The sequence below is a fragment of the Scyliorhinus torazame genome, chromosome 7 (genome assembly GCF_047496885.1).
Source record: "Scyliorhinus torazame isolate Kashiwa2021f chromosome 7, sScyTor2.1, whole genome shotgun sequence".
Classification (NCBI taxonomy): domain Eukaryota; kingdom Metazoa; phylum Chordata; class Chondrichthyes; order Carcharhiniformes; family Scyliorhinidae; genus Scyliorhinus; species Scyliorhinus torazame.
Window position 1 is genome coordinate 98,730,349 of NC_092713.1, and position 24,720 is coordinate 98,755,068.

General features: G+C 44.9%; 1 protein-coding gene across 7 annotated transcripts in view; it reads left to right on the forward strand.

The window, feature by feature from the left end:
* Nucleotides 1-939: 939 nt before the first annotated feature.
* Nucleotides 940-24,720, forward strand: part of jak1 (Janus kinase 1) — a 187,945-nt gene continuing 164,164 nt past the window's right edge. The window contains exons 1-2 of one of the 7 annotated variants that reach the window (XM_072511127.1): nt 5,140-5,413; nt 16,175-16,282. Coding sequence is in view for 2 of the 7 variants with exons in the window: in XM_072511124.1 (XP_072367225.1) it covers nt 5,359-5,413 (55 nt within the window). In the remaining 5 variants the exon portion in view is untranslated. Of the gene's footprint in view, nt 1,293-5,139; nt 5,414-6,502; nt 6,588-16,174; nt 16,283-24,720 lie in introns of those variants that run through there. The other 6 variants (XM_072511125.1, XM_072511128.1, XM_072511126.1 and 3 more) reach the window with 6 other exon arrangements.

Sequence of the window (24,720 nt, forward strand, 5' to 3'; positions counted from 1 at the left end):
TGCAACCACTTTACAAGATCCTTTTTAGAATTATATTTTGTATCACTGCATTTTGCATGTGTTATATCAAAATGTTTACAATTAGCTTAGAGTTTCAAATGGCACTGACTATTGTTTAAAATAAAATGAATGGAAATTAAGTGTTCAACTACCAGCCTTTTTAGTGCAAGTGACATTAATGATTTTACAAACGTTTAGCTAGTCCAAATTTCAGAAATGTGCAGCCATTCAAGATCGCCAGCAACACTTTATTGGTGGATTCAAATCTGGATTTATGACATCAACAAATGTGTTTCGTTTTTCATGGTGGAAAAAAAAGGCTGTGTTTATTGGGCTTAGAAATGAAAAATGCATTACTTCCCATTTGCTGAAATAGAATTAAAGGAGAAAAAAAGAGAATAGCTTTTCAGTTTAGAATTTCTAATGGAAGAATGAGGCTGCGTTGTTTGAAGTCGCGTTTCATTAAATGGATGTTGTTTACAGTCTTTAACCACTATATGCATCTGGAAATAAAGTGTTACTATGCTGCCACCTTAGATGTTTCAACAGTCGAAACAGCTCTGTGTGTTGACGAGTGACTAATATTGTGTTTGCAGTGATTGCAGCCCTCACTCATTTGCCCTTTCCGGCGGGTGGAAAAATCTCACGTTTTACATCAGAAACACAACCTTCAGAAATTGCCTCGGGAGAAAAAAAATACATATCTGAAAGTCATCAGGACTTTCTAGATTGTTGTGTATTTTGGGGGAGTTTCACTATTTAGAGCAAGGATTTTTTTTTTAAATATTCACTGTGAAGATTTTTTTAAAACTCCGAATTGCAAAAATTGTTATTTTCAGCCGCTCCACGCGGGTCGAAATGCAGTTGTAATTTGTTCGGTCTCTGGGAATGAGAGGCGAGCGGCAGAGAGGCTTATTCGTGGTCAAAGCACGTTGCGAACGATGGGGAAAGAGTTTCTCGTCGATCATTACTCTCATCACAGCACGTTCGTCAATTTCATGAGTATTTCTAGCTGCCACGTCGTGACGAGTGCTACATTTTCAGAGTTACGGGAAAGGCATTAACATTCTGGGAATGTTTCATTCTGCAGTGTAACGGCAGATGGGGATGTTTCTTGGTTAAGCAAGTTCTTTTCTGGGACACAGCTCATGCGGATTTCAGGCAGTGTGGATACTTGGTCTGCCGTGCCCCAGAAACTCAGGGTGAAATGCAGCTGATCCTGGCCATCGCGGCCAACAGGAAATAATAACTGCAAATGGAAATGTCCTGTGTATGTACATCGTAAGTGAGTTGTAAGTTTGCTATGCCACTGCATATTTATCTGATCTGGGGTCACTTGATAATGAAACCGCTAGGCCATAAACTGTAACTTAATGTTTTTAAAAAAAAACCTCTTGCAATTAGATGTACTCCTAAAAACGGCAAAATCTGTACTTTTCGGTGACTAGCATCCCTTTGATCGCTGGATTGTGAACAGTGATCGTTGTGTTAGCTGTTGCCTTATCTCACACTGAGCACGTTTGGCGCAATGTAGCATTTCTCATCAAAATGTGGTTCAGGCACGTCCTGGAAATCCGATTTTGAAGATGGATACCATTCCCGGAGGCCCAGCATTCCACCTTCAAAACGACCGTGCCAACTGGGATGCAGTGGGTCATTCCCGACACTTTGCAAACTGGAATTAGAAACTTTCCGTGTGAACTTGTGCAAAGTCTCACATCTCAGTTATGATTAAATTCGCTTCCATTTTGGGAGCAAACCGGAAATGTAAAAGTAATCTATCAATATTAAAAATGTTGTCCTTGATGTCGGGTAGGTTTCTGCAATAAACAATGGGCTGAAGTGGAGTGGAGACTGCTGCTGGCCAATGCAAGCGCATTACAACAAATGTGTCAGCTGCTAAATCGGACGTAGAGCTAATTCTTAGGAATTAGTTCCAACAGTAATGTGAGCGAGAAATGCCCGCCCCTGTAATACGGGCAACACTACAGCTCATCTGATTTCCCGTAAATTGTATTTGGGTATAGGCGCTGCGCCTCCGCCCTGTACTTTTGAAATAATTAGTTTTTTGTGGAAGAATAAAACTGTAAAAAAAAAAGACTTAGTCCCAGTCCGGGCTAGCGAAACCCAGAGGTGCATCTTCCTGTGTGAGTTTAGCACTAATTCCCGACCCAACCTTGAAAAAAAAATCAATATGTGATGGGAAAGTGCCAATTCAGCCATGAGCACTGTCGGTAAATATCGCCAACCTACGTAAATTTTCTGGCACTTACGCCTGCTTTACGCAAGCTTCGATGCGGAAGTCCCTCCCCTTTAACTTTTGCGGGTGTTGTCCTGTGGTCATATTGCCCCTTCTGTTACACTCTAGCTGAGTGAGGTTTACTTACTCCCCTCCCCCTCCCCCCAGTAAAGCTCATGCCAACAAATAACTCGACGTGTACATACTGTGGGCACATACCACAGATCAAAATAAAAACAGTACTTTAAAATCACTCTTGTTGAACTGGGATAATAAGCAGACCTAGTAAATATGTATTTAAATCACCGCAAAGAAATTGCGCAGTGCATTATCATGTGATTGAAATTCCTCGACTCAATTAAATACTTGTGTAATTTTCACGGAGGGAAAAGGAACCTGTTACTAACCTTAATCAGTCTTATGTCAAACATTTGTATGGTTGCAAAACTTTTTTTTTAAAGTCTTTTCAGGGTGGGGAATTTTCGGATTGGAACCAGAAATATTTAAACAGTTACAGCTGTTCTTTCACTGGCCCAAGAGATTAGACGCAGTACAATTATTTGCACTTGTTTTTTTAAAGAAAATATTTTATTAAGGCATTTAGAATTTTAACACTTTTAAACATAAAGATCCAACAAACACAAAGAAACCCACAAATATTTGCACTTGTTTATACTGGTTTAATGTCCCGGCATGGTGAACACTTAAGCAGAGGGGAACAGGGCACGTTTAGCTCAACATCAACAATGTTCAATACCGCCCCTGAACAATGTCCCCAGCTAAAATGAAGTCTGCCTTTAGCTCTTACCAAGCGTTGCGCTGCGATATTATTTTAAATAAACAAGTAATTCACCACTCATCCTCCATATGTGATTTGCATCCTACATTGCCTCTAACACCTCCTACTCTATTGCCATATAATACAATGATCGAGTTGGTGTTAGTTGTTTTAAGAAAATTAAATCACTATAAAAATGTTGAACTTATCGTCATGACTGAATAATGAACTTTTCCTTTCTTTATCTTTATGTGCTCACTTCTTCTGGGAGCAAAACAACATTTCCAAATCCTTTTAAGTGTTTATTTTTAAAGAACTATTTTCTGAAATAGTCAACTTAATTTTCTTTTTGCTTTTTCCCTTTCAAACAGTCTCCTGATTTTAATTGGTTTCCAAAAACTGATTACATTAATCTAAATCCAAACACAAAACAATAATCCTAATTAATCTCTAATTAGTTCCTGGCGATGTAGTTGCATCGCCATTTAACTCCTAATACCATATCATAAAATCTATTTTCAAAGAAACAGCCACAATCAACTCCTATAAATTGAGAACACGATTTCGCATTTTACCAAATGCTCAGTAACAAATATATTTGGGATGAAAATCGTGTCAGATGGAACGTGTCTTACTATAACGCGCTCTGCATTTTGTTTTTTTAAGCATATCATAGAATTTACAGTGCAGAAGGAGGCCATTCGGCCCATCGAGTCTGCACAGGCTCTTGGAAAGAGCACCCTACCCAAGGTCAACACCTCCACCCTATCCCCATAACCCAGTAACCCCACCCAACACTAAGGGCAATTTTGGACACTAAGGGCAATTTATCATGGCCACTCCACCTAACCTGCACATCTTTGGACTGTGGGAGGAACCCGGAGGAAACCCCCGCACACACGGGGAGGATGTGCAGACTCCGCACAGACAGTGACCCAAGCCGGAATTGAACCTGGGACCCTGGAGCTGTGAAGCAATTGTGCTATCCACAATGCTACCGTGCTGCCCACTAACTAGAAGTACGAGATGTTTCTGCCCGATGATTTATATGATTTATAGAACCAAGTCATTTATATACAACAGGAGTTAGATATTTAGCATTCCGAAAGCTGATAGTGAAACGTAAAGGTAATGATAGAAAAATAGATCTTTAGGTACTATGGTGGCAAAACAAAAACACTTTTAACATCACGCACTCCATCAAATACTGATAGCTTGCTTGCAATCGTTACCAATTTTCCTGAACTTGAGTCTCGGAGTGGTATGTTGTTAAATTCTACCCGCTGAACCACTGCTTTGTTTTAGAAATCTGAAGGCCGGTTTCTGAAACAAAAGCAGAAAATGCTGGAAAAACCCCCAGCAAGTCTGACAGCACCTGTAGAGAGAGAGAAACACAGTTAACGTTTCGAGTCGAATATGACTTCAGATCGCGGGGTTGTGTCACTGCTGGTAAAATGCGGAACGGGGATTATTTTTAAAGAAGCTGGAGTTTGTAACAGCCAGAAACCGCCAGTTTCAGTCCAACTAATATAATTCGCGGTCTTATTGTGATCGGCAAACATTGATTGGGCCTCATGCATTGATTATAGTTTATGTTTAAATGCCTGGTCGAGGCGGTGCCGGGAGTGCATGTTCTTGTTGAACCCAGGGCATTTGCTGCACTATGATATCAGATACACGGAGAAGTGCGCAGTGGAGCAGCTCTCTGCGTCTCTAAAAGTGTATTGCCCAGCGACTGCTGTCCGGCTCGTTACATCAAAGACACAACATAGCCATTAATGAGAATGCAGCAACCCCTCCCCTCCCCCTCCGGCCCCCGGAGTGTATCAATACAGTTTGGTCAGACTCTGTCTGCGGATCCATCATTGCGAATCCCAAAATGACTCGCATGCGCTTTATTGAGTCCTCGATCCAGACTTACAAGAATGTTTATTTTTGTTTTAATACTTCGTCTTTTAGGATTGAGTTGCAAACTTAAAAAGAATTGAGCGCCCCACTCGTTCAACAAGAAATCAACTACAACTCCCAAGGAGCCATTGGAAGAGGCGGGCTCAGTCACTCATCTTTGATTGGCGAACTTGCTCAGAGTGTGACCTGACGCTCCGGGTCCCATCCGAGCTGCAACCAAAGGCAGGCCGGGGCGAGGGCAGGGCAGAGCGGGGCAAACGGGCTCGGTACAGGCGTGTTTGCGCTGGGCTTTCGCGTGTTGGCCCAGTTGGAAGTTTCCATTCCCTCCGTAATAAACACTTCGGCTCTCTCAAACTAGAAACTTGACGGAATCCGAGGCCCCCTGGGCCCTTTCTCTAGCCGAGAGAAAAAAGGATTTGGAGGGTTTTATTTTATGTTTACCGAGGAGTATTACCGGATAAGACGCGCAGCCACTAGACAAGGAAGTGGTGAGTAATGTGCAAGAACCCATTTCACTCCACTGAAACTGATCAGCATTTGCTACTGATAGCCAGCATGATTACAGTGCATGCTGGCTACATTGGAGAGAAAAATATGTATCTGCTCAGGATTATGTAAATGTTAGGATTGATTGCATACATGGTTACATATTAAATTATGTATATTTGTTACATATTTGGATATACATGTATCATAAACACAGGAAACATACTCCATTAATCTTTTCGCAGTCACTGTTAAGATCCCCTCTGAAGGAAGAATTGTCACATTAGTGGAATTCCCCCTCTTCCTTAAACTGAAGGAAGGAGCCAATGGTTTTGACCATTTGTTGAACTGCTGCTGGGAACTCCGTTTTTAAGTCACGCTCCCTCGGTTTGTCAGATACAGTTGGGGGAAGAGGGAGATCGTGTCGTTTGTCATGTTTCACAGCCCCGGAGTGGATAGGATCTATTCTAGGTTTTAAAAGACGATCGCTCCTGCGCTTCGACAGATTGCGGAAGAGTTTGGAAGGACGGATGGCTGGCACCCTGTTCATTCCAATCGGTAACCAGCAATGATCCATCCTCCAGATCGTGCTGAAAACTAAAAATCGGGGGAACGTCAATGAAACACAGAATGGTCATTTGCCTCCAACAACTGCAACACGCATTTCCAGCTCCTTTCCTGCAGCCCGGCGTCTCCAGGTTTTTTTTGCAGAGGCCTTGGCAAACACAATTGACTCGGAGCCACAAAGGGTGTTCTGACAGGTGACCATAAACTTGGTGAAAGAGGTAGCTTTAAAGGAGGGGGAGAGGCTGGAGGTGAGAATTAGACAGGAAAACGTGAATTAATATCGGGCTTTACGCAGCCAGCAGACTCTTCAAAGCACTGTACAGTCAATGAAGTACTTTCGAAATCCCCCTTCTGTCAGGTAGGAAACGCGGCATATCTGCGCACAGAAAACTCCCACAGATAGCGATGTGATCATGAGCAGCGAGCCTTTATTAGCCACTTTGAAAGAGACATATTGACAGGATAACTCCGCTGCTCTCCTGTTTGAAATAGGGCTGAGATGTTTTACTCTCGCCTCAACTCGGGTTAAAGCTGCATCTGAAAGCACCGGGAGCGCCAGTCTTGATTTTTGTGCTAAAGCCCTGAAGTGGGGCTTGAACCGAGAACTTGGTGAGTGCGAGGCAAGAGTGCCACCAACTAAGCCATGGCTGACATACACATTATAGGGCCCAGGAAGCAGAATGTTTTCAGTTAAAATGCAAAATCAAAAACAATGAAACGCCTTATTGAGTAATTACCTAGTTTGGGAAAGAAATAAGACATGTTGGACACAAATTAGCAGCAGGTACATTATTTGTAATATATTAGTTACATTTCCATTTTACACAAGGATTTTTGACAAAGCTTCCATTAATTTAAAAGTAAGTTCTGGATTAAAGTTTGTCAAGTTAGAGGTGGAATTCTGTTGCCTGGGGTCAATTGTAATTGTGTTAAAGTAATAGTATGGCCATTCTCATCTATATTATACATTTATATTTGCAAATCTTTGCTTAAGTATATTTAATACAGCAGAACGCCTATGTTGTTGGTGGTACACCAGAGGATATGCAGCAATGTATCCATGGCCAGCCATAATACTTCTGGGGCCTGGAACTTGTCCAGTGCAGAGGAATACTAATGATCTCAAAAGTATCCAAAAATATTGGGATTATTTCTGAATTGTTTGTAAGGATCAGTGGACAGCCCAAGCACTTTGTAAATCTAATGTGACATTGAAGAGGATTTAGACTCTCAGAGATGCAAAAGTGCCTTCATGGGGCTTTTACCTTACTCCAGAGTGACATTGGCACTGTTGTGTCACTGGGAAGTTTGCAAGCCTGGCAGTATTTTTCAGTATTCCCATTTTGATTGAAGGTCATTAACTTGAAACGTTAGCTCAGTTTCTCCCTGCATGTTTGCTGTCAAATCTGCTGAACGGTTCCATTATTTTCAGTTTTAATTTCCGATTTCCAGCATCTGTAGTACTTTGTTTTCGTAAATGTTGAGAAGATGGCAAGGGTGGGAATTCTGTGCAGAGTGGGAAGAGATGCTGCATTTTTCTCCAGTACATTTCTAGTGTTCTAGAGTATTATTTAATCTACATATAACTTTAACTCGATCAAATAATTAGTTAAAATGCCATAACTTAAATAGGTAAATGTTAAATAAATAAATAAAACAAGGTTTTGGAGGGATGGCCATGCAGATGGCATGTCACTACAGCAGCATGTGATAGTTTGTGGGGTGCATGCGATCCAGGACACCAAATTATGCAGAGTGTGACCGTGAGTTAAGCATGTAAGGGGACCAATTGTAGTGCTGCAGAAGCCTCAGCCTATGCCTTTTATCCAGTAGGTGTGAGGTTCTTGTTGCCTGTGTGGATGCTGGCTAAGGCAACAAGGTGGATGAGCAACCTGACCTTGACACCTTGGTACAGGATGCCATTCAAGTTTGGGGGGCGGGGGGGGGGGGGGGGCGGTGGTGGCTGGCAGGAAGTAAAAATAAACGTGCTGTTGATAGATGTAAAATAGTTGGAGATAGATATTGTTCTCTGCAGCCTTGACCAAGAGACCCCAAGGTTGTGGTGCCTGCCTGTTCCAGGGTTAAAGACCACACAGCTGTCGAAGAACTTGGAGTGCAAGGGGAAAAATCCAGTTGTCTGCATAAAGCGAGAGACAATGCGTCGTAGTAATGTCACTGAAATAGTAACTTGAAGGGCCAGGCTAATTCCTTGGGGACAGGAGTTCAAATCCTACCTTGGCAGCTAGTGCAATTTGAATTCACTTAATAACAACAGAAGAGGGGGGGGGGGGGGGGGGGGCATTCAAAAAGGAAATGGGGCGGGTACAGGCCCAACATGTTCCCTCTATGTTGATTGGAAGAAGTAATAAGCCTAGAGAACCATGGATGACCAGAGATATTGAGGATACCATGAGAAGGAAAAGAGAGGCTTTTAGCAAGTACAAGGGGAGAAATTCAGCAAAGGCATGAGTGCAGGGTGGAGATGAAGAAAGAAATTAGGAGAGCAAAGATGGGATATGAGACAGGGCTTCACAGTGCCAGGGTCCCAGATTCGATTCCTGTCTTGGGTCACCGTTTGTGCGGAGTCTGCACATTCTCCCTGTGTCTGCGTGGGTTTCCTCCAGTTTCCTCCCAGAAGTCCTGAAAGACGTGCTGTTAGGTAATTTGGACATTCTGAATTCTCCCTTTGTGTACCCGAACAGGCGCCAGAATGTGGCGACTTGGGGCTTTTCACCGTAACTTCATTGCAGTGTTAATGTGTGCCTACTTGTGACAATAACGATCATTATTAGCTCTGGCTGGTAAAAGTAGGGTCTCTTTCTCTCGCTCCAGAAAGGCTGCGAGTTGATGTATTTCTGAACATAAAGAGAACCTGAATGAATGAATCTACAGTGAAACCATTACAGGCTGCAAACGGAGACCTGGATCTGAAAGCTTACTTTGAAGGAAGGTCTGCATAAAGATAATCATCTGAAACAAGGACTGTTTTTCCTTTTACTTGTTACTTCACCGCCCTCCTCCCTCTCTGTCTGCATTGTGTGTGTGTAAAGGGTGGGGTAAATGTTAAAGTGGGAGATTAGGATTAGATATTTAACCAATTGTCTTTCCTGAGTACTTCATTATCGTCCTTGTCATAAATAAAAAGTTATTGTGTTTACATTTACAAACCTGGTGACTGTAATTGTTGAGCAGCCAAGGGCCAAAGACTTTGTGTATCTTTTGAAGAACTATTTATTAATTCAATTATGTTGTGACTCAGGGTCAAGGGGGTCTGGAATTGGCTGCACCCTTGTCCAGGGTGTCATAACAATATCGATGGGAGGAGGATAACGAGGGAAAGAGTATGGTCCATTCGGGATCAAGGGGCAACCTGTGGCTGGAGCCAGAGGACATTGGTAGGATCTTGAATGAGTACTTCATATCCGTCTTCACCCACCCAAGAGAATGAGGATGTAGGTATGGAGCTCCGGGAAAGAAACTGCGAGGTGCTTGAGCAAATTGACATGGGTAGTGATGAGGTATTGGAGGTGTTGGCAGGCTTAAAAGTGGACAAATCTCGAGGTCTGGATGAATTGTGTCTCAGGCTTCTGTGAGTGATGAGGGAGGAGATTGCGGAATCTCTGACCCACATTTTTTAATTCCTCTCTGGGCACGGGGAAGGAGCCAGAGGACTGGAGAACAGCTACTGTGGTTCCACTATTTAACAAGGAAAGATAAGCCAGGGAGCTACAGACCAGTGAATCTCATGTCAGTGGTGAGGAAACTACTGGATAAGATTCTGAAGGCGAAAATCTGTCTCCACTTGGAGAGGCAAGGTTTGATCCGGGATAGTCAGCATGGCTTTGTCAGATGGTCATGCCTAACAAATTTGATTGAAATTTTTTGAGGATGTTTACTCACATTTGGAAACAAATGGACTTATTAGCGATAGGCAGCATGGTTTTATAAAGGAAGGCTGTGCCTCACTAACTTGATCAAGTTTTGTGAGGAAGCGACAAAGATGATTGATGAAAGGGCAGTGGATGTTGTCTACATGAAGCTCAGTAAAACATTTGCATTTGACAAGGTCCGTCATGGCAGACTGGTACAAAAGGTGAAGTCATAGGGCATTCGAGTTAAGCTGGCAAGATGGATACAGAACTGGCTCGGCCATAGAAGACACCGCATAGCAGTGGAAGTGCTTTTTTGAATGGAAGGCTGTGACTAGTGATGTTACACAGAAATTGGTGCTTGGACCTTCGTTATTCATCGTATATATAAATAATTTGTAGGAAAATGTAACTGGTCTGATTAGTAAGTTTGCGGATGACACAAAGGTTGGTGGAGTTGCGGATAGTGATGAGGATTGTCAGAAGATACAACAGGATATAAATCGGTTGGGGACTTGGGCAGAGAAATGGCAGATGGCGTTTAACAAATGTGAGGTAATGCATTTTGGAAGGTCTAATTTAGGTGTGAATCATACAGTAAATTGCAGAACCCCTAGGAGTATTGACAAGCAGAGATATCTGGGCATAGAGGTCTTACTGAAAGTAGCAATGCATGTGGTGAAGGTAGTCAAGAAGGCACACAGCATGCTTACCTTCATTGGCCAGGGCATTGAGTGTAAAAATTGGCAAGTTCTGCTGCAGCTGTACAGAACTTTGGGTAGGCCACACATGGAATATTGCGTACAATTCTGGTCGCCAAGCGACCAGAAGGATGTGGAGGCTTTGCAGTGGGTACAGAAGAGGTTTACCAGGATGTTGCCTGGTCTGGAGGTTATTAGCTCTGAGAAGAGATTGGATAAACGTGGATTGTTTTCACTGGGATGATGGAGGTTGAGGGGCGATCTGATAGAGGTTTACAAAATTGAGTGGCATGGACAGAGTGGATAGACAAATGCATTTTCCCAGGGTTAAAAAGTCAATTACTAGGGGACATGGGTTTAAGGTGCAAGGGCCAAAGTTTAGAGACGTGTGAGGGAAGCTTTTGTTACCCAGAGGGTGGTGAGTGCCTGCAACGCACTGCCGAGGGAGGTGGTGGAAGCAGATACGATAGCGACATTTAAGAGGCATCTTGACAAATATATGAATACAATGGGAATAGAGAGCTACGGACCCCGTAATTCCAAAGATTTTCGTTTAAACATGCATCATGATCGGCACAGGTTTACAGCGTTGAAGGGCCTGTTGTGGTGCTGCATTATTCTTTGTTCTTTGAGGTATCAGGTGTGTAGATGAGGGTCATGCAGTTGATGTACTACATGGGAAACTTGTAAAGAAGGCAAATGCATATGGAATACAGGCTCATTTGATATGGTGGATTCAAAATTGGCTTAGTTGTAGGAGACAGAAGGCTGTTTTAGTGACTGGAAACTAATGTCCAATAGCGTACTACAGGGATCTGTGCTGAGTCCCCCTAAATTACATAGATGACTACGTGGGGGTATGATCAGTAAGTTTACAGATGATACAAAGGTTGGCCAGGTGGTTACGGGTGAGGTTGAGTGTCTTGGGTTACAGGAAGATATAGACAAGATAGTCAAATGGGCAGATAAGTGGCAGATGGAATTTAACCCTGAAAAGTGAGAGGTGATACATTTTGGAAGGAGTAATTTGACAGGGAAGTATTCAATGAAGAGCATGGCGCTATGAAGTTCTGAGGAACAAAGGGACCTTGGCGTGCTTGTCCATTGATCTCTGAAGGTGAAAGTACAGGTTAATAGGATGACGAAAAAGGCATATGGGACATTTTCCTTGGATGGAATTTTTAGAGATTGGATAGGCTTGGGTTGTTTTCGAGGAGACTGAGGGGGCGACCTGATCACGGTGTACAGGGTTATGAGGGGGGCAGGGTGGATTGGGAGCAGCTTTTCCCCTTAGATGAAGAGTCAGTCACAAGGGGACACAAGTTCAAGGTGATGAGCAGAAGGTTTGGGGGGATTTGATGAAAAGACTTTTACCCAGAGGGTGGTGATGCTCTGGAATGCACTGCCTTGGAGAGTGGTGGAAGTGGGTTGCCTCAAAACCTTTCAAAAGTATCTGGATGAGCACTTAGCATGGGCAGCACGGTAGCATTGTGGATAGCACAATTGCTTCATAGCTCCAGGGTCCCAGGTTCAATTCCGGCTTGGGTCACTGTCTGTGCGGAGTCTGCACACCCTCCCAGTGTGTGCGTGGGTTTCCTCCGGGTGCTCCGGTTTCTTCCCACAGTCCAAAGATGTGCAGGTTAGTTGGATTGGCCATGGTAAATTGCCCTTAGTGTCCAAAATTGCCCTTCGTGTTGGGTGGGGTTACTGGGTTATGGGGATAGAATGGAGGTGTTGACCTTGGGTAGGGTGCTCTTTCCAAGAGCTTATGCAGACTCGATGGGCCGAATGGCCTCCTTCTGCACTGTAAATTCTATGATAACATTCAAGGCTATGAGCCAAGTGCTGGCAAATGGGATAATAATAATAATAATATTTATTAGTGTCACAAGTAGGCTTACATTAATACTGCAATGAAGTTACTGTGAAAAGCCCCTAGTCGCCACATTCTGGCGCCTGTTTAGGTACACGGAGGGCGAATTCAGAATGTCCAAATTACCTAACTTTCGGGACTTGTGGGAGGAAACTGGAGCACCCGGAGGAAACCCACGCAGACATGGGGAGAAAGCGTAGACTCCGCGCAGACAGTGACCCAAGCCGGGAATCGAACCTGGGACACTGGTGCTGTGAAGCAATAGTGCTAACCACTGTGCTACCGTGGATTAGGTATGGAAGTTGGGTGTTTTTCACTTGTCGGTGTAGACTCGATGGGCCGAAGGGCCCGTTCTGCACTCTGTGGTTCTGTGAATAAATCTGGAATATAAAGCTAATCAGTAATCGTGACCATTGCAACTATCATCGATTGTTGTAAAAATACATATGGTGCATTAATGTCTCATTGGGGAAGGAAATCTGCCATCCTTACCTGATCAGGCCGGTACGTGACTACAGACCCACAGTAACGTGGTTGACTCTTAACTGCCCTCTGAAATGTCCTGGGAAACCACTCCGTTCAGGGGGTGGGCAGCAAATGCTGGCCTAGCCAGTGACACTCTCATCCCACAAAAAGCACAAAAAAGGGACCAACTAATTTGGTAGAATGATAAAAGATGTTCTGCTGAGGAAGTTTGAGGAGCTATCGTCCAAACTAATAAGTAAAACCTCATAGATAATAGATGAATTACTGTGTGTGCTGTTTGCAAATTAGCACAGGGTGAAGTAGATCAGAAAGTTGAACTTGTGGCTGAAAGAGTGGTGTGGGAAACAGGTTTCTGAGTCCTGGGCGCTGGCAGAGGAAACGGTCCCATTGGGACAGCCTTCAATTAAACCACTCTGGGGCCAATGTCCCAGCAGATTGATGAACTAGGGCTGCTGATAGGACTTGAAACTAAAAAGTAGAGCAGGGATGTGGTGGAAAGTTCAGGCAAGGGAAAGTTTTAAGTGCATTAGAAAAGTTACGGCGATAGAGTGGTGTAGTGACTGGAGTAAGGACAAGCACAAAGTGACAAGAAGGCAGAAATCACTTGATGGTAATTAAACGTTAATGGTGCATCAATTAATAAATTAAATCAGGGAAAGATGGTAATAAGTTAAAATTAAAGATGCTTCATCTGACTGTATGAAGCCTTCGTAACAAGATAGACACAGGAAAATGATCTATTAGCTATTACAGAGATGTATGCTGACCAACATTGGGAAATAAATATTCAGGATTCTTGATATTTTGAAAAGACGGACAAAATGGAAAACCAGGGAGGTGGCTTTTTTTTTTTGTTCATTTATAGGATGTGGGTGTCACTGACTGGGCCAGCAATTATTGTCCATCACTAATGGTAGCACAGTGGTTCACACTGTTGCTTCACAGTGCCAGGGTTCCAGGTTTGATTCTCGACTTGGGTCGCTGTCTGTGCGGAGTCTGCACGTTCTCCCCATGTCTGCGTGGGTTTCCTCCGGGTGCTCCAGTTTCCTCCCACAAGTCCCGAAAGACGTGCTGTTAGGTGAATTGGACATTCTGAATTCTCCCTCAGTGTACCCAAACATGTGCCAGAATGTGGTGACTAGGGGATTTTTACAATAACTTAATTGCAGTGTTAATGTAAGCCTACTTGTGACAATAATAAAGATTATTATAAAGAAGTGGTAGTGAGCTGCCTTCTTAAACCGCTGTAGTCCATGTGGTGTAGGTCCACCCGCAGTGCTGTTAGGGCAGGAGTTTCCAGGATTTTGACCCAGTGACAATGAAGAATCTGTAATGTGCTAACCACTGTGCCACCGTGCTGCCATAGATTAACCAGAAATAGAAAAACAAATTGATTGAGCTTCTACAAATACTTGAAAAGGAAGAGAGTAACAATAATAAATGTGGGTCCATTAGAAGCTGAGACAGGAGAAATTACAATGAGGAATATGGCACCGGCCCAGAAATTGAACGTATACTTGATGTCTTTTTCATAGAAGACAAAAGAAAAGTACCAGAACTGGTGGGCAACTAAGGATTTAATGAGAAACATAAATTAAGTAATAGTGAAGAAAAGTACTGGAGGAATTAATGGACTTAAAACATTACACGCCTTAGACTTGAAGACCCACATGATGTTTCTAAAAGAGTTGACTGCAGAGAAAGTGAATGCAGTTGTCGCGATTTTGGAATGGTCCCAGTGGATTGGAAGGTAGCAAATATAATACCACTATTCAGCAAAAGGAGGGAGAAAGAAAACCGTCAACTACAGACTAACTAAGTTAGCTAGACATCAGTGATCAGGAAAATGCTGGAATCCGTTATTAAGGTAATGGTAACAGAGCATTTAGAAAATCATAACATGATTTGACAGAGCAATATTGTTTTTTGAATGGGAAATCATGTTTGGCAAACCTATTGGAGGTTTTAATGATGCAACTAGCAGGATAGAGACAAGAGAAACAGTGGATGAAGTATATTTGGATTTTTAAAAGACATGCAATAAGATGCTACACAAAAAGTTGGGAGTAATGTATGAGCATGAATAGGTGACAGGAATAGGTTATAAGTTGATAGGCCATTACTAGTGGAATACTGCAAGGATCAGTGCTGAGGCCTCAAATATAGTTAATCTATATCAATGAAGTTTTAGATGAAGCGACTTGAGTGTAATGTATCCAAGTATGCTGACAATAGAATACTAAATGGGAAATTAAGGTGTGAGACCACCAAGAATCTGCGAAGGAATATAAAAAGGTTAACTGAACGGGCAAAAAGTTGGCAGATGGAATATGATATTGAGAATTACGAGGTTATTCACTGATAGGAAGAATAGAAAAACAGCATACTTTTAAAAGGGTCAGAAACTATTGAATATTAGCGCTGAGAGATTTAGATGTCGTTGTGCATGAAACACAGAAGACGAGCACACAGGTGCAGCAAGAAATTAGGAAGGCGGGTGGTCTTTAATACGGGAGTGTCGGGGTACAATAGTAAAGAAGCTCCGTTAGAATTTTACAGGATCTGGTGAGCCTACAGGTAAAATACTGTGCACAGATTTAGGGCCATATTTCCGCTACCAAGATGGATAGCGCAAGTGGGGAAGGATTCTGACTCCGCAAACTCGCCTCCATTTAATGGCCCCCATTAGGACCAATTTTCACTCCAAGGAGGCAGGTTCGGAATTGAATCAGGCCCACTGACCCTGGAGGCAGATCCAAGATTGCCATGGAGCAGGCTGGTTAGAAGGCTCTCCTTGGTTTCCTGGGACTTTGTACTGGTTGTTCAGAAGCTGGTAGGCTCTCGTGCCCTCACGTTCCACATCCAGACACATAGTATTTCCAATGGGGAGTCCCCAGGAGCCATGTGGACATTTTAATACAGCTCTCAGTCATACACACTTGATAGCGAAAAGAACACTCATTCATGAAACTCATTCAAAGCTTTTAAATCATCTCAAGTATTCTGTCTATTATAAAAACAATCTTCTACTCGGTCTCTACATCAAAGTCAGCAAATCCTTTAATGGCCTCTTTAAACTGTCAATCAGACTGTGAACTCAAAAACCCTGCTGAGCTAATTGTAACTTTTGTGATTCAACCACAGTCAAGCATTCATAATGACATGTCAAAAATGAGCTCATTTTTTAGTGTTTCTATTTCACCTAATAAATAACTTAGTTTGTGAATAGGAGCATTAAAAAAATTAACAAACCTTTCTTCCTCACAGCAGCTGTCTGTAAAAAGAAATAAGGTCGGGATTCTCTGTCCTGGAGCTTGGTGCTCCCGTCAGCGGAGAATTGCTACTGGTCTTCACTGGCGCTAGGAGCAAGGCCCGGTATGTGAGTCTCTCCCTTTTAACATGCTACTTCATGCATGTGTTAGACTCAAAAAAGTAGATCAGGGTCAAGCATTGAATTTGCTTCAGATAATTTATTAAAGATTGTAAAATGGCCGTTGTGTTTCATGCACAAGGACATCTAAATCTCTCTGAGCACTAATATTAATCTTCCAAGTAAAAAGTCAGACAGAAATAATCTCGGTTTGCAGACAAGAGGGTGTAATTATATACTCCTCTTTGCTCTTCCCACTATTGTGTAACCTAGCCCTCCCGAGCAAGTCATGTTTAATCAAGACTTTCAAGATCTCCATGGTGAGGCTGTTGTCCTTAATATCTGAGAAGTCTCCCGTGACCTTTAGAATTGGTAATAGGCCCCGTTTCTAGATATTTGCTCACCAGAGACTCCTTCATCCAGCAGGGGAGGAATTTATAGCTTCCAATTCCTTTCCTCCGATAATGGCTAATGCCAGCAGCTTGGATTCTAATGAAAACAAAGAGCCAATCTCTCTCTTATCAGCTATCTGGCCATGACGCCCCAACTAACTGCTTACTGTGAAGCTAGAAGCTGCCCCAAACCATTTTACTTTTAATACAAAGGATAATATGGTCATTACTCCTAATTCACAGAATATTTTATAATGCTTAGTGTATTAGGTTATAATATGAATTATACTTAAGGTTATACAAGGTGTGTCCTTAATATAAGTGTGTATCCATGATTACTACCTATAAAGGTTATAGAGTGGATTTATAACATAAATGACAGTTTGTAATGAGACCTTCTGCATCACTCCCTACATGTGTTTTAGTTAAAACATAGTGTCAAATAAAATGATAGCTAAAACTTATGACATTACAAGTTAACCATATACTGTTCCAGAGTCGAAGTAATTACTTTTTAATAATACATTATCAGACAGATTATGTTTGCACCTGTTTTCTACTCCAGTGTCTGATATCACAGAGCTTCACTAATTCCTGTTTCTGCTGAGAGCAAAAGCAGGTTAGTCCAGTTGTCTTAACTAATTCACTCCTGTGATAATTTGTCTGTCGTTCATTCACCTGGTCTCAGGCCTTGAATCAATGGGAGGCATAAACACCCTTTTGGTTTAATGAAAGTCTCATTCAGCTAGACCATTCGGATAACACATACCCTGCAAACGCTACAGGTATTTCAAGCGAAGGCCCCTGTCTGTTGCCTCTAAGTTATCTCCACTGGCCAACCGAATGTTGCTGAGGCAAAAGCTAATGAAGTTTCTTTTTAAAAAATAAATAAATATATTTATTAAAGTTTGTTACCAACACAATTTTTTTTCCCCTTACAAACAATAATCCCCCCCCCCCCCCCCCCCGTAACAAAATAACACAAAATCGCACTGAGCAAGATATATACATGGCAAAATGGTATATTTACATAGCTTTATACACTGGCTCTCTCCCGCACGTGCCAGTTTCCCCCGCCCTTCATGTTATCTCCTGCTCATCCATCCCCCCAAGCAATCCCCCATCCCCCCCCGCCCAAGGTTGCTGCTGCTGACCGATCTTCCTCTAACGCTCCGCGAGATAGTCTAGGAACGGTTGCCACCGCCTGTAGAACCCCTGCGCAGACCCTCTCAAGGCAAACTTAACCCTCTCCAGCTTTATGAACCCAGCCATGTCATTTATCCAGGCCTCCAGGCTAGGGGGCTTCGCCTCCTTCCACATTAGCAAGATCCTTCGCCGGGCTACTAGGGACGCAAAGGCCAGAATGCCGGCCTCTTTCGCCTCCTGCACTCCCGGCTCGTCCACTACTCCAAATATTGCGAGCCCCCAGCTTGGCTTGACCCGGACTTTCACCACCTGAGATATTGCTCCCGCCACTCCTCTCCAGAACCCCTCCAGTGCCGGGCATGACCAAAACATATGGACATGGTTCGCTGGACTCCCTGAACACCTTCCACATCTGTCCTCCACCCCAAAGAACCTGCTCAACCTCGCCCCCGTCAAGTGCGCTCTGTGAACCACCTTAAATTGTATCAGGCTGAGCCAGCCTGTCCCAGCAGTCCCACATCCAGCCGCCACAGCGGGTGTTGGTCCCTCTCCTCTCCCAGCCCCATTTCCACCCAGTGCGGGGCATGGTCCGAAACGGCTATGGCCGAATACTCCGTCCCCTCCACCCTTGGGATGAGCGCCCTGCCCAGAACAAAGAAATCTATCCGGGAGTAGGCCTTGTGTACATGGGAGAAGAAAGAAAATTCCCTGGCCTGCGGTCTTGCACACCTCCATGGGTCCACTCCCCCCATCGGATCCATAAACCCCCTGAGCACCTTGGCCGCCGCCGGCCTCTTTCCCGTCCTTGATCTGGAGCGATCCAGTGCTGGGTCCAACACTGTATTGAAGTCCCCTCCTGTTATCAGGTCTCCTACCTCCAGGTCCGGAATGCGCCCCAACATGGGCTTCATGAATCCAGCATCATCCCAGTTCGGGGCGTTTACATTTACCAACACCACCCACGTCCCTTGCAACCTACCACTCACCATTACATATCTCCCTCCATTATCCACTAAGATAGTCTTGGCCTCAAATGACACATGCTTTCCCACCAGAATTGCCACCCCTCTATTTTCCGCGTCCAGTCCCGAGTGAAATACCTGTCCTACCCATCCCCTTCTTAACCTGACCTGATCCGCCACCTTTAGGTGTGCCTCTTGGACACGCGCTTTCCAAAGCCTGCCCCGCCCCCTCTGGCGCAGCTCCTGTCGCGGCCTTGTCTCTCTTCCCCAGCCCATATAACATTTCCTGCCCGTGATTGACCCCCTATATACAACCACCATCATACTTCAACCCTCAAACACCACCCACCCTCACAAACCCTCAGAGTCCAACTTTTCAGTTTGTATAAAGGTCTACGCCTCTTCAGGCGTTTCAAAGTAGTAGTGTTGGTCCTTGTATGTGACCCACAGTCGCGTTGGCTGCAGCATTCCAAATTTCACTCCTTTCCGATGCAGCACCGCTTTGGCCCGATTGAAACCCGCTCTCCGCTTAGCAACCTCCGTGCTCCAGTCCGGGTATATTCGGATCTCTGCATTGTCCCACTTGCTGCTCCGCTCCTTCTTGGCCCATTTCAGGACCCTCTCTCTGTCCGTAAACCGGAAATCTCACCACCATCGCCCTTGGCGGCTCATTTGCCTTGGGCTTCCTCGCCAGCACCCGGTGCGCCCCGTCCAGCTCCAGCGACCTCGAAGGGGCCTCCGCGCCCATCATCGCTCCGATCATCGTGCCCGCGTATGCTGCAGCATCGGCCCGCTCCACTCCTTCTGGGAGACCCAGGATCCTCAGATTATTTCTCCTCGACCAGTTCCCCAGGTCTTCGAGTCTTCCCGCCCACTTCTTGTGTAGCGCCTCGTGCCGCTCCACTCTCACCACCAGGCCCAAGAGCTCATCCTCATTCTCACTCACTCTTTTTTGGACCTCCTGGATCTTCACCTCGTGGGTTATCCCTAGTCCTTCAATTACCGCCAGCATAGGCGCCAGCATCTCCTTACGCAGCTCCTTGAAGCAGCGCTTGATGAATTCCTGCATCTCCTCTTTGTCCCCGGCCGCCGCCATTTTGCTTTTTTTCCCTCGCTTCTCCCACTGCTCCAATGCTGCTTTTCTGGCCGTTGCACTTCGGGTCCGGTCCATAAAAGTTGGTAGGGGACCTCTCTTTTCTCTTCCCCACGGGTTATCTGTGAAAAAAATCCGTTGGGGCTCCTCTAGCGAGCCCGAAAGTCCGTGATCGCGGGAGCTGCCGAATCGTGCGGCTTAGCTCCGCATAGCCGCAACCGGAAGTCCGCTAATGACGTTACTGTCAGCACGCCATAAGTTATTTCTTTTTTTAAAGTTTAGAGTACCCAATTCATTTTTTGCCATTAAGGAGCAATTTAGCGTGGCCAATCTACCTAGCCTGCACATTTTTATGGGTTGTAGGGACGAAACCCACGCAAAATCGGCGAGAATGTGCAAACTCCACATGGACAGTGACCCAGAGCCGGGATTGAGCTTTGGACCTCGGCACTGTGAGGCAGCAGGGCTAACCCACTGTGCCACCGTGCTGCCCGCCATAAGTTATATCTGAGGGCAAATAGAACAACACCTGTTTAATGAGCAGGAACCAATTTAATTTGGACACCTGGGAGTTAGCATAGCAGATAGGAGGGGGCCAGCCTCCTTAGGTTATGTCGGGTTTGCATGTTTTGTCCAAAATGAAGTTCAGCTGAATTAACAGACAATCTGTTCTGTTCTGACCAACACAAAATGGAGGAAAACCCAAATTCTGAATCCTTCACATGATGGAGAGCTCACTGGAAACCTGCTATTTTGAGCGGGTGGACTGATACGGAGGTCCGGCGCTGGGCCCCTGTCCTACTCAATGCAAATCTTGCCCCTCCCCCACAGCGTGCAAGCTTGAGGTGACCCCCTCCCCCGTCCCAATTAGAGACCCTCTTGATCACTTCCTCTTTCCCACAGTCGAAAGCACTGAGCTGACTTTGATGTGGTGAGAGGCTGACAATCATAGAAAGAGTGGTTGTACATATTGTGGTTATATTGTGGCAAGTGGATGGTGTTCTATCGCAATTCTAACTTGTGCCTTGTAGATAGTGGACAGACTTTAGGGAGTCAGCAATTAAGTTACTTGCCACAGAATTCCCAGCCTCTGACCTGTTCTTGTAGACACAGTATTTAGTTGGCTGCTCCACAGAATCATAGAATTGTTACAGCACAGAAGGAGGCCATTCAGCCCATTGTGTCTGCACCAGTTCTCCAAATAAACAATTCACCTAGTGTCCCCCGCCTTCTCCCTGCAACCCTGCACATTGTCCAGTTTCTTGTCAATGTTAACCCCAGGATGCTGATGGGGTGTTCAGCAACGGTAACATTGTTGAACGTCAAGGGAAGATGTTTGGTTCTCTCTTGATGCAGGTGGCTGTGGCCTGGTACTTCTGTTACTTGGCATCTATCAGCCCAAGCTTGAATGTTGTCCAGACATGCAGGCACAGACTATGTCATGATCTAAGGAGTTGTGAATGGTACTGAATATTATGCAATGATAAATGAAATTTGCCACTTCTGACATTATGATGGAGAGAAGGGAACTGATGAAACAATTGAAGTTTGCAGGGTCTGGGACATAGAACTGAGGTGAATTGGCTTCCAACAAGCACAAACATCTCGTCTTGTGGTAGGTATGATTTCAACTAGTGGAGTCCTTGCTTCTCGGTGACTTCAGTTTTGCTAGTTCTCCTTGATGCCACATTCAGTCAAAGGCTGCCTTGATGTTGAGGGTTGTCATTCTCACCTCAACTCTGGAATATACTCTTTGTCCTTGTTTCGACCAAGGCTGGAATAAGATTTTGAGCTGAGTGACCTTGGCAGAACCCAAAAGGAGCATTGGCACGCAGGCGATTGCTGAGTCGGTGCTGCCTGATAGCACTGTCAGTGACACCTTCCATCACTTTGCTGATAATTGAGGGTAGAGTGATGAGGCGGTGATTGGTCAAATTGCATTTGTCCTGCTTTTTGTGGCCAGGGCATATCTACTCAATTTTTCACTTTTAATAAAAATCATTTATGGGATGCGGGCGTCGCTGGTTAGGCCAGCATTTATTGCCTATCCCGAGTTGCCCTTCAGAAGGTGGTGGTGAGTTGCCTTCTTGAACCGCTGCAGTCCTTCAGGTGTAGGTACACCCACTGCTGTTAGGGAGGGAGTTCCAAGATTTTGCCCCAGCGACGGTAAAGGACATAGAACATAGAAAATACAGCACAGAACAGGCCCTTCGGCCCACAATGTATATTTCCAAATCAGGGTGGTGAGTGACTTGGAGGGGAACCTTCAGGTAGTGGGGTTCCCAGGTATCTGCTGCTCGTTTCCTTCCAGATGGTAGGCGTTGTGGGTCTGGAAGGTGCTGCCCAAGGAACCTTGGTGAGTTACTGCAGTGCAACTTGTAGACGGTGCATATATCTGCCACTGTTCGTCGGTGGTGGAGGGTTTGAATGTTTGTGGAAGGGGAAGCAAATCAAGCGGGCTGCCTTGTCCTGGATGGTATCGAGCTTCTTGAGTGTTGTTGGAGCTGCACTCTTCCAGGCAAGTGGAGAGTATTCCGTTACACTCCTTGTAGATGGTGGACAGGTTTTGGGGAGTCAGGAGATGAGTTACTAGCCATAGAATCCCTAGACTAGCCATAGGATCCCTAGACTTTGACCTGCCCTGGTAGCCACAGTATTAATATGGCTAGTCCAGTTCAGTTTCTGATCAATGGGAACCCCCAGGATGTTGATTGTGGGGGATTCAACAATGGCAATGCCATTGAATGTCAAGGGACGATGGTCAGATCCTCTCTTGTAGGTGATGGCCAGTGCCTGACACTTGTGTGGCACAAATGTAACTTGCTACTTGTCAGCCCAATCCTGGATATTGTCCAGGTCTTGTTGCATTTGGACATGGACTGCTTCATTATCTGAGGGGTCACAAATGGTGTTGAACATTGTGCAGTCATCTACAAATAGAACATAGAACAATACAGCGCAGTACAGGCCCTTCGGCCCACGATGTTGCACCGAAACAAAAGCCATCTAACCTACACTAAATATCCCCATTTCTGACTTATGATTGAAGGAAGATCATTGATGAAGCAACTGAAGATGGTTGGGCCCAGGACACTACCCTGAGAAACCCCTGCAGTGATGTCCTAGAGCTGAGATGATTAACCTCCAACCACCAAAACCATTTTCCTTTGTGCCAGGTATGACTCCAATCAGTGGAGAGTTTTCTCCTGATTCCCATTGACTCCAGTTTAGCTAGGGCTACTTGGTGCCATACCCTGTCAAATGCTGCCCTGATGTCACGGGGAATCACTCTTGCCTTACATCTGGCATTCAGCTCTATTGTCCATGTTTGAACCAAGGCTATAATGAGGTCAGGAGCTGTCTGACCCTGGCGGAACCCAAACTGAGCATCCATGAGCAAGTTATTGCTGAGTACGTGCTGTTGGATAGCTGATAGTTGATGACTCGTTCCAACACTTTGCTGATGATGGCGAGTAGACTGATATGGCGGTAATTGACTGGGTTGCATTTGTCCTGTTTCTTGTGTACAGGATACACCTGGGCAATTTTCCACATTGCCGGGTAGATGCCAGCGTTGTAGCTGTAGTGGAACAGCTTGGCTAGGAGTGCGGCAAGTTCTGGAGCATAAGTCTTCAGTACTATTGCCGGGATATTGTCTGGGCCCATAGCCTTTGCAGTATCCAATGCCTTCAGGATTTCTTGATATCACCTGGAATGCATCGTATTGGCTGAAGACTGACATCCGTGATGCTAGGGACCTCTGGAGGAGGCCGAGATGGATCATAGACCCGGCACTTCTGGCTGAAGATTATGGCGAATGCACATATATGCTGGGCCCCTCCATCATCGAGGATGGGGGATATTTGTGGAGCCTCCAGTGAGTTGCTTAATTGTCCATCACCATTCACGGCTGAATGTGGCAGTACTACAGAGCTTTGATCTGAGGCGTTTGTTGTGGAAATGCTTAGCTCTGTCTATTACTTGCTGCTTATGCTGTTTGGCCTGTAAGTAGTCCTGTGTTGTAGCTTCACCAGGTTGACACCTCATTTTTAGGTATGCCTGGTGTTGCTCCTGACATGCCCTCCTGCACTCTTCACCAAACCAGTGTTGATCCCTTGGCATGGTGGTAATGATAGTCCTGTCAGGCCATGAGGTTACAGATTGTGGTTGAGTACAATTCTGCTGCTGCTGATGGTCCGCAGCGCCTCATGGTGCCCAGTCTTGAGTTGCTAGATCTGTTCGAAGTCTATCCCATTCAGCACAGTGGTAGTGCCACACAACATGATGGAGGGTATCCTCGATGTGAAGACGAGCCTTGTCTCCACAAGTACTGTGCGGTGGTTACTTCTACCGATAATGTCATGGACAGATTCATCTGCAGCAGGCAGATTGGTGAGGATGAGTATGTTCTTCCCTCTAGTTGGTTAAATCACCACCTGCTGCAGTCCCAGTCTAGCAGCTATGTATTTTAAGACCCGGCCAGCTCGATCTGTTGCGGTACTACTGAGCCACTCTTGGTGATGGACATTGAAGTCCCCACCCAGAGCATGTTCTGCGCCCTTGCCACCCTCGGTGCTTCCTCCAAGTGGTGTTCAACATGGGGGAGTACAGCTTCATCAGCTAATGGTATCCGGTACGTGGTAAGCAGCAGGAGGTTTCCTTGCCATGTTTAACCTGAAGCCATGAAATTTCATGGGGTCCAGAGTCGATGTTGAGGCAACTCTCTCCTGACTGTAGACCACAGTGCCGCCACCTGAGACAGGACATGCCCATGAATGGTGATAGAGGTGTCTGGGATATTGTCTGTAAGGTATAATTCTGTGAGTATGACTATGTCAGGCTTAACTATT